The sequence below is a fragment of the Carettochelys insculpta genome, chromosome 7, assembly GCF_033958435.1.
Source record: "Carettochelys insculpta isolate YL-2023 chromosome 7, ASM3395843v1, whole genome shotgun sequence".
Lineage (NCBI taxonomy): Eukaryota > Metazoa > Chordata > Testudines > Carettochelyidae > Carettochelys > Carettochelys insculpta.
In genome coordinates, this window is record NC_134143.1 from 72,134,678 (window position 1) to 72,145,344 (window position 10,667).

At 51.9% G+C, this 10,667-nt stretch overlaps 1 protein-coding gene across 1 annotated transcript in view; it reads right to left on the reverse strand.

Moving 5' to 3' along the window:
• The window catches only part of WBP1L (WW domain binding protein 1 like), a 97,524-nt gene extending 96,721 nt beyond the window's left edge, over nucleotides 1-803 (reverse strand). The window contains exon 1 of the mRNA XM_074999247.1: nucleotides 704-803. Within this exon, the coding sequence (XP_074855348.1) occupies nucleotides 704-790 (87 nt within the window). The 5' untranslated portion in view covers nucleotides 791-803. The remainder of the gene's footprint in view (nucleotides 1-703) is intronic.
• Nucleotides 804-10,667: the final 9,864 nt, after the last annotated feature.

Below are 10,667 nucleotides of genomic sequence, written 5' to 3' on the forward strand. Positions count from 1 at the left end.
ATCAGGAGGATCATTAACCATCAGTAAAGACCAATAGTCTTTCTGAACCATTATGTTTTGAACTTGACAACATTCTCTGGGTGACAGTCCATGGGCTGGGTTACATGGGAAGTCAGAATACAGGATTGTAATAACGTCTTCTGGACTCTAGCCTAGTAATCTACTGAATTTATTTACAGGTTTGGCTGGTAGGTATTTTTAATCAAAGGTCCTTCACACACCACCACACAGTAGGAATGGGAGGGGGCAAAGGACTAGGACTGACAAAGCTATGGGGAGAGAAAAGACACAGTGGCTAGAAGAGTCGATTAAACCTGGGAAGGGAAGGAGGGACGAGGCAGATCCCTCCCTTGCTCCTGGGGAGCTCGGAAGAAGGGAAGAAACCTTCACTGTGGGTTAGGCCGCGTCTGAAGGGAATATAACAGCCCGGACCGGAGGGCGAAAGGAGGAACCCTGATTAAATCCCCAGCCCAGGGCTGGAGGGGGCGGGACCACTAAGTGTGTGGGGGGGGATAACCTGGGGGGGCCAGCCCCAGCCCCAGCCCGGAGAGCAGCACCTAGATCACCCCCTGCCCCCCCAGTCACACCCCTGAGGCCAACTCCCCTTCAAAGGCTTGTCCCCCCGACACTTGCCCCCCCCCCCACGCCTGTCCCGGCCCCCTCAGGCCCAGAGACCTCCCCCAGCCCAGCCCCCCGGCGCTACCTGGGCGGGCTCCACGCTGGCCGGCAATCCTTCGGGCAGGGCCTGGAAGAGCAGCAGGGCCATGGCGCCGAGGAGCCTGCTCTCCATCCCCCCACCCCCCGCTCCCCGCCTGCCTAACCCCAGCGCGGCCCGGCCCGGGACAGGACGGGAGCGGAGCGGCGCGGCGCGGCACCCCGGTTACTGCCCCGCCCACTTGGCTCTCTCATTGGGCCGCCCCCGCCCCTATAGGTCCGTCATTGGCTCACGCCGCTTCCGCTTGTGACAGCCCCTCCCACAGCGGAGGGCTACTCATGGAGCCGCCATCTTGAGTGCGGCTCGGGAATGGCATTTTCCGCGTGGGCCGCCATATTGAGCGTGGCGGAAGGCGCAGGAAGAGTCTGCGGGGGCGGGGCGGGTTGGAAGGAAGATCGCCAGAGCATGGCCCTGCTCCTCCCTCCCCTGGTGCCCTGTCCCCTCCATGCCTGGCTGCCGCTCCTCCCCAGGGTCACAAGGTTATTGTAATAAATAAATAAGTAATAAAACTAATCAGATAACGATGACCAATAAATATAAATAACATTCATACAAATAAAACAAATACATGAAATTGCTAGTCTCTAAGGTGCACCTCAGAGAGGTAGACAGCAAGCTGGACAGCTGGGAAGATCTAGCAGACGACCGCAGCAGATGGAGGCAGGGGTTACACAAGGGCCTTCAGAAGGGCGAGTTGAGGATCAGACAACTAGCAGAGGTGAAGCGAGCGCACAGAAAGCACAATAAGGACTTGCCAGACACCCACTACATCTGCAAGAGATGCAGCAAGGACTGTCACTCTCGTGTGCGTCTTCATAGTCACAACAGATGCTGTAAATGAAGTCCTCAATTGAAACTATAAAGGGCGCGATCCATAGTCTATGCAGACTGAAGGATGCCTACTACTATATAAGGTGCACCAGGATTGCTTTTTTTGTGAGGCTACAGACTAACCCGGCTACCCCTGTAACGTTATTTTAGTGAGGGGTAGCAGGATTACTGCCCTCACTTCTGCACTACCTTCCGAGCTGGGGGCTCACAGAGCAGCAGCTGATGGCCAGGAGCACATCTCTGAAGGTAGTGCCCCGCAACCAGCAGCTCAGGAGCAGGGGTGGCATTACCAGGCCATAAAAACCAGAAGTCCTGTGGCACCTTAAATAGCAACAGATTTATTAGGGAATAAACTTTCATGAGCAGTAAGATGCGCTTTATCAGATGTGTCTGATGGAGTGGTTTTTTGCTCATGAAAGCTTATCCCCAAATAAGTCTTAGTCTTTAAGGTGCCACAAGACTCCTCCTTGTCTTTGAGGATACAGACTAACATGACTATCCCTCTGATTCTTAATGCTATACCATGCTTACTTCTGCACTGCTGCAGGAGGTGCCTCTGCCTTCAGAGGTGTGCTTCAAGCTAGCAGCCACCACTCTCCAGTGGCTCAGCTCTGGAGGCAGTTCCTGCCATCAGTCCAGCGGCCAAACAGAAAAAAGGATAGCACACCACAGCCCTCCCTACACTAACCTTGTGACGCACGCACAATTTCTTTTTGGGTCAGAACCCGTGTTCCCTGTCAGCCGAGTGCTTGGGCGGCCACCCAGGAGAGGTTCAAATGCCACTCAGCTGATTAGCAGAGTGCCCACAGCTGTTCTAACAGGTGTTTCTACTGTTGCTGCACATCAGCACATGCCTGGGTGCACACAATAAAATGTATTCCACACATGGACAAAATTAGAAATAATGTTGGTCGGGACCCTACAATTACAACATTGTGAAATTATAGACAGAAATAGCTGAACTCATGACATTTAGGATTTTTTTAAATCCTGTGACCACGAAATTGACCAAAACGGACTGTGAAGTTGGTAGAGCCCTACACAGACTGTCCAATGTCCCGCTTGTTTGCTGAAGAAGATGATGTCCTCCCAGAATTTTCTCCACTGAGTTTGACTGAGTTTATTAACACCATCTTGCACATGGTCCCAGTGGAGCACGTGCTGTGCTGATTGTTACCAAACTGTTGATTTCAGGCCTAGCCTCAGGGCAAGGTGAGCAAGGTGATTGCATTGAGCCCCACAGGTACCTAGGCTCCAATTGACTATAGCATCTACCTTCCACCAGCCTGTCCCCATTGTCAGGGTGCTGCCTTGGGCTCTACCCACCATCCTGGTCCTCCTGGGCCAATTCAGATTGGTTTGGAAGCTTCAGTGGAATCTGTCTGTGAAGGAAACACGGTTGTCCCTTTAGCACTGGCCTTCAACTTGCTGTCTTAGGGCTTCTCCCGTTCTCCTGGAGTGCTACTGTGCTCAGCTGCAAGACTCCTAGACTTGAACTGCTACATGGCGCATTGCTGGCTCTCTTGTTCTGCTTCACCAATAAAATTAGATTGCTGTGTAACAAACAATGGCTGAAGCTAACTGCTCAATGGCAGATCCTCCCTTTGTCCCAGTGCCACAATACTGTGGTGAAGGCCCAGGAGTCATAGCCTGAGATGGAGAGTTCAGCTTTCATTGTATATTAAGTTTCTGCATTTCATAGGTGTGAAGAAAAGCTTGAAAATGTGACACAAGTGTAACCCACACACCTATGTGTGGTTAACTGTCCCATGTCATGGTACCTAGCCCACATCACCGAGAAAGAGCTCAAGCTGTACAGGTGCCTGCACGAAACTCAAGAGATCCCAGGGTCAAGCCTGCCTGTAGGTAATTACACAAGGATAACCAGAGGCTGCCAGTGACAGAGAGATAGCTGTGTTCGTTTGCACGCTATCAAAACAAAAAAGCAGTCATGTAGCACTTGAACAAAATAATGTATTAGGTGGTAAACTTTCATGGGACAGACCCACTTCTTCAGATCATAGCCCTACCAGAACAGACTCAACATATAAAGCACAGAGGTCCAAAAATTATCATCAAGGTTGACAAATCAGAAAAATTGTTATCAAGGTGGGCAAATCAGAAAAGCAGAGGGGCAACAGGAGGGGGCTGTCGGGTGGGGGAAGTTAAGTGTTAGATATAACAAAGTATGTACAAGAGTCCTTATAATGGACCAGGTAATTGCTGTTCTGGTTCAAACCACATCTTTTGTGGAAAATTTGAATATAAATGACAGTTCTGAGCATTCCCTCTGTAGACGGTTGTTAAAGTTCCTTTTCAGTAAAACACACGCTTTCGGGTCATTAACGGAATGGCCCACTCCATTAAAGTGCTGGCTGACAGGTTTGTGTGTTCGGAGTTTTTTGATGCCTATTTTTGTGTCCATTGATTCTTTGGTGAAGAGTGTTTGCAATCTGTCCTATATACATGGTGTGTGGGCATTGTTGGCACATGATGGCATCTATGATGTTAGTTGAGGAAGAGAAGAGAAGAATTCTGCCTTCAGCCTGAAAGGGTAAGAATGCTGGACAATTCCATTTGTCTTTACTTTTAAAGCTTCTGCTCTGGGGTCTGGGTATAGGATGAATTCTCCCTCTTCTTGGGCAGACATCAGCCTGCCTGACAGCATGCCCTCTGATTTCTGATGTCCGTGCGTGGAATGAATTTTGTTACATACACCAATATGGAGGTGATGTGGGACACATCATGTCCATGTTACTGCATATCACTATATTCACTCCGCACAGGGACAATGTGTAGCAGGGATGAGCCGAGGTGTTAAGAGTGTGGGAGGGGGCTCCAGGCTGGGGCGTGGGGCAAAGGATCTGGCTGGAGGTGCAGGATCTATATGGGGCCTGGGATACAGGGTTGGAGAGGGCTCAGGGAGTCAGTGCTCCAGATGGGGGTGTGGGCTGTAGGTTGTGGCTGGGTCTGAGGGCTTTGGAGGGGGTGCCATTTGCCCCAGGGAGAGAGGATTATCCTCAGCCCTCCCCCACATCCGAAGCTCAGGGACAGATGAGAAGCAACTCTTCAAGGCTGCAGCAGCTCCAGTTGGGGCTGGCCAGGGAGGGGCCCACTCACATCCAGACTGGGCTGGATGAGGGCCAGGGAAGGGACACCTCTCCTTCAGCTGTGGTAAGTTGGGGGCCAGCTCCACCCTGGGACATTCCCCACCACAGCCGTTCAGCCCTGGGGTAGGTGGGGAGAAAGGCCCCACTTGACTGCAGCTGTTCCATAGTTTAGGAAGAGGCCTTTTTCCCTGGCAGCCATGAGCCCCTGTCTGGGGCTTAATAGGCAGCAGCATGGCAGTACAGCTCAGAGGGAGCTTAGTTGCCTGAGATGGAGAGCAGTGGTCCCCAGAGCCTAGTCTTCCCCAAGAGACACACTGGTCAGTCCCCTCCCAGCCCATTAAACCACTCTGGTGCAAGTGCCCCTGTGTCTGCCAGAGCAGGGCAGGGCAGGGCCCTGTTGTGGAAGGCTTCATAACTGCCCACAGGCAGACTCAAACCTGTGACCTGGGGAGCTTAGTGCAGGCACCACTACAGCTTGAGCTAAAGGCCAACTGGCTCTCAGCTTAGGCTGTCGAGGACACTTCTTCTTTCTCTGTTAAGTGGTCTCAGTACCGCTACATGGGACAGTTAACCACATCTAGTGTGTGGGTTACAGCTTCACAGTGCAGATACGGGGCCATAGAACGCTCCAGGTGGGGTGGTCTAGAACCCCAAATTGCTGTAGTTTCTTCTGCTTGTGCCCACCAAAGCAACTGAGGACCAACAAACCTGCGATTCCCATCCCAGCAGCAGTCACCCTGATCGGGGGCAGGGAAGGCAGAGATGTGAACATGAGAAGGGGATCAACATGACTGGTGGTGTGGACACATTCCCACAGTTCGTGCTCCATCTTCAGTGCCCAAGATTAAATAACCAATAATACAAAGACAACCCTAGAGGAAAGAGAACTAGAAAATGAAGCTTGACAGATTTTAGTTACAGAACCACCTGGCTTTTTTTTTTTTTAACTCTACCCATCTCTGCACTAATGCAGGGGAAATCTTCTGCATGTAATTCCCATTTGATTTGATTTGATTTTTTTTTTCTTTTCAAGACGAGACACTGTCATGTTTCACATTTTAGGCCATTCATTTAGTCAGGATGTGTGCCCACAGTTGCTCAGTAAAAATGTACGGTTGCTTAGCAAAGAAAAAAAACCCAATAAACCAAAAAAAAAACCTCTGTCCCTTCCCAAGGCAGCAGTGTTTGCTCTGCTTATCATGAACAGGACAGTGATACAAACAGCCTGCGTCCCTCTCGTCCCTCTCGAATCAGGTACAGAGGGCCTGTCCCGTGTGCCAGAACTCACCGTCACTGGATAAGTGCTGAAGCAACATTCCTGGAGGAGTGAAAATGGCCCCTGCCTCTGTATTGTTTGCTGTCTCTAGTCCAGTCAGCTTGCTCATCCCTCTGCCTTGGGCTGCTTCTCACTGCTCTCTGAGGCTACGTCTACACGTGAAGCCAACATCGAAATAGGCTATTTCGATGAATAACGTCTACACGTCCTCCAGGGCTGGCAACATCGATGTTCAACTTCGACGTTGCGCGGCACCACATCGAAATAGGCGCTGCGAGGGAACGTCTACATGCCAAAGTAGCACACATCGAAATAAGGGTGCCAGGCACAGCTGCAGACAGGGTCACAGGGCGGACTCAACAGCCAGCCGCTCCCTTAAAGGGCCCCTCCCAGACACAGCTGCACTAAACAACACAAGATACACAGAGCTGACAACTGGTTGCAGACCCTGTGCCTGCAGCATGGATCCCCAGCTGCCGCAGCAGCAGCCAGAAGCCCTGGGCTAAGGGCTGCTGCCCACGGTGACCATAGAGCCCCGCAGGGGCTGGAGAGAGAGCATCTCTCAACCCCCCAGCTGATGGCCGCCATGGAGGACCCGGCAATTTCGACGTTGTGGGACGCGGATCGTCTACACGGTCCCTACTTCGACGTTGAACGTCGAAGTAGGGCGCTATTCCGATCCCCTCATGGGGTTAGCGACTTCGACGTCTCGCCGCCTAACGCCGAAGTTAACTTCGAAATAGCGCCCGACGCGTGTAGCCGCGACGGGCGCTATTTCGAAGTTAGTGCCGCTACTTCGAAGTAGCGTGCATGTGTAGACACGACTTGAGAGACAAATCCAGTTCTGTGGTGGAGAACCCCAGCTCTGAGTATCGATAGACTTCCTGCACCCATTGTATGAGATCCCTGAGAGAATCGCTTTCTGAATAGTAGTGGCTTCCTGGTAGGTGGAGCAGGATGAAAGGGAGTCTTCAGACTTCTCAAGGAAAGTTTTTGGGATATCATTCATGATACTCCTGATAACTGGTCCAATACAAAGTCCATCCATTGTGCTGGGCCGTTGCCTGAGGCAACTCCTTGGAGAAGATGGCTGTGCTCTTGTTGTCAGCTGCTGCCTTTTGCTGCTGCTAAGCTCGCTCTCTCTTGCAAGTGTAACCCACTGGTTCACTGTCTTGTGTAGTGGCACCAAGACCACTTACAGAGAGGAAGAATGAGTCTCCTACACAGCCTGCGGTGGCATTTAGCTCATGTGGCAGAGACTCCTGCATAAGCTCCAAAGGCTCCCAGGCTCAAGTCCGCCTGATGGTGGTCACACAGGTGCTTAGCTCTGTGGCCAGCTCCATCATCAGAGCTGCGTGTGGTCCTCCTTCAGCAAGCTGCACGGCAGCTACTGGACAGGCCGTCTGCCTGGACACATGGCTAAAGACCAGGTAGCCTACAGCTGGCTTGGTTGTGATGGAGTCACCCATGGTCAGGGCCATTGGCAGTCACTGTGGAGCACATTGACATCAGTGGAAAAACACGCTGACTTCAGCCTGAGTAGAATAAGGCCTGTGGCAGCATCTGCCACATTGCCTTAGCACTTCCATCTCCCGGTCACCAAACAGTCATCTTCTGAAGCCCTGACACTCAGGAAGACAGTCTTGCCTCTTCATGCTAGAACCTCGTTCCCTCGAAGCTGTGTGGCCATGCAACAGATGTCAAGGGCTGCACAGGTGGCAGTGGGGAAAGGTGCCTCAGCCTCCACCCTGCTGGGGCTGACACAGCTGGGGAGGGCTAGGAGGAAGCCTCTCCCCACTGCACCCTGCCCTACCCTGATCTCACAGCCCTACCCTGGAGTCTGCCCCCCTAACCAGATCCCTCACCCCCTCCAAACTCCCACCCTCTGCTCTAACCCTGAGCCCCTTTCTGCAGGGGGATGCAGGAGTCAGGGCAGAGGGTTGTGTGGCAGCTCAGGGCAGGGGAGTGTGGAGTGCTGGGAGGTCAGGACAGCAGGGCACTGAGGTACAATGGGCTCAGAGCAGGGGACTGGGGGCGGTGCATGGGGAGCTCAGGGCTGGGAGTGCAGCCACCGTGCTTCCCAGCTGCCAGATCCCCAGGGCGAGCCGGGCCAGTGGAGATCACACTGCCTGGCCAACCCAGCACCAGGGCTGGAGCCTGGGTGCACTGCCTCAGGCTGCGCCACCCAAGGTGCAAGCAGTATCCACAGCCCTGGCCCCAGCCAGCCAGTCTCATAGTGGTGCATTGCATTGAAGCACACTGGCTTACTGTCTCCAGTCACACACCCTAGGCCATTCAGAAACCTATAGTGATAGACAAGCTCTGGCGACTGAACCCAGGCCCTCCTGCTCCAAATGCAAAAGCCCCGGCCAGTTCACCCAAAGGAGAACTTCCACTAGCAATATAGGGCCTATGACTCACAGTAGGACAGCTCTGATTTGATCCAACAGAGGGCAATGGTGGCACAGACTCCCCAGCCAGATCATTCATTTCCCCAGATGTGCTGAGGGTAGGTTGGATTTTTGGAGTAACAGCTTAAGGATGAAGCAGCTGAAGGTTCCATTCAGGTTTTTCCCTCTGATGTGATGGAAATTAATACCCAAACCTCAGCTGGCAGGGTGGGCTGTGTTCAGGGCTGAACCCAAAGAGCCTAAAACCAAATGTCACCAAGCTGGGGTCCACTTAGCCCTTCTGCCAGCTCAGGGGCTGAACTCTTCCCTTTGGGGCTGGGACTGCGCTATAAGCCGCAGGGCTGAACAGCCTAGTTTGAGGGGAGTCCCAGCAAACATTGCACAGCAACCTAGGAGCATGGTGCCACCTAGCGCACGCTGTGGGTAGGGAGAGGTGTGAAAATGCTAGGGGCCTCCTTTCCCCACTCTCCTCTCACTCCTGGGGCACAGGGCTGTTTGGCAGGAGACAGGAGATATGCAGGGAGCCCAGGAAGCACAGACAGAGAGGGCCTGGTTTTCCAGAGGGGCTGCACATTGCACTTCTTACCGGCCTGGACCCAGCACTGCACGGCCCCATGCAGAGCACAGCTCCTGCCTCTGGCAAGCTCCTTGCAGGACAGATTCACAGCCTTCAGGGGCTCTGACACACTTGTCCACTTCAGGTACGAGAAGGGGTTCTTACAAGGGCCCCTGGGCCAGTTAATAACCATCCATAGTTACTACACAGTGCTGTGCAAGGGATCATCAACTACTTCAGTATCATTAACTTCAAATCACAGATGGGGAAACTGAGGTACAGAGCGGCCACAGTCATGGATCCAACTCACGTGACCAGCAAAGACTTGTGTGTGTGCGTGTGTGTGTGTGTGTTACAAAAAACTCGACGGCAGCAGAAATTTTTCTTGACCTCTTTAATAAACACAAACTCAATGGGACTTCAAAGAAGATTTTATTTAAATGAACATTTCCCTGTTGCAACACTAACCATTTTATTCTGGTTTCATTGGTGTAACACTGACTCAGTAACACACATACTAAAGGGTTCTAAGGCACTTTATGTTTAAATCTGGTCAATGTCTGTCTGCAGAAAGTTTTATATGGGGAAAGGCAGAGATGAGAATCTGTGGGTTTATTTCATATCAGCTCAGCTCTTTCTTCTGTCCCTCTGCTGCTGCTGGGCTTTTGGCTGTTTTTAATTCAAAGCTGTTGCTTTGTTGCTATTTAGTTAAATATTAAAAGCTCAAGTAATGGTGAGGGGACAGGAAATCTAATTGCCTGGCTTCCCTCTTGTACTGTTTTTTATGACAGAGCAAACACAGACTCTTTACTCTATTAAAAGGTTAGCCCCGTAACTGAGGATAAACTGTAATCCAGCCAGACTGCTGAATAACTGTGGATCATAAAAACACAGACAGCGAAAATGCCAGATCACTGCAGGGTAAATGTTACAAGGCACCAGCAGATGGGCGATAATACTCTTTATTGATATTGCCATGAGCTTAACTTGGGGCATGCAGAAGAGGAAGGGTTGTCTTGTGGTACAAACTCACAGCAGAGGTATTTTTGGTTCCCAGCTCTACCACACACTGGCAGTGGGATCTTGCACAAGTCAGGTAAACTGCCAATGTCTTAGACTAGACACCCATGTGTAGATTGGTGCTGATGCCGCCAGTGTGAGAACTTCAGGGATTGTTTGTACAGTGTAGCTCCATGTGGCCTTGATCCCAGCTGGAGCTACTAGATTCTAGGTTCATGTGGAGAATGTGGACAAAAGTCATGCTCCGACCACAGAAAGCACAAGGTGGAAGGTGAGGGAAGTCTCCTGGCCTGCAGCAATAGGGCATGGCTAATCAAGCTGGGAACTGAAGAAAATGGCAGAGGAACATGAGAAACGTCCCCATGCTGGACCTCGCCTGGGACAGCAAAGCTGGTTCTGTGGACTTTAAGGGTTGCAAGCTGTCAGGAGTGCGAGCCCTGGGGAGAAGAAGGCTGGTATCGTGGTTAGGCCCCTAGCCTGGGACTCAGGAGAGGTGGGTTAAATTCTCTGCACTGCCTCAGTCTCCCTGTGCCACGGTTTCCTTCTCTGTAAAATGGGGATAATAGTGACTATGAGAAGACATACAGGGAAGATTGTGAGGCTCTCTGACTTGGGTGCCATCAGCATGAGTGAGAGGGGTCTGAGGTCTCTTTCACAGAGCTGTGACAGGTGTGGTCTGGGACAAACTCCCTGCCCTCAAACATCAAAGGAGTTAGGACTGGATGGGACCTCCCAGGTCAGGTCGCCT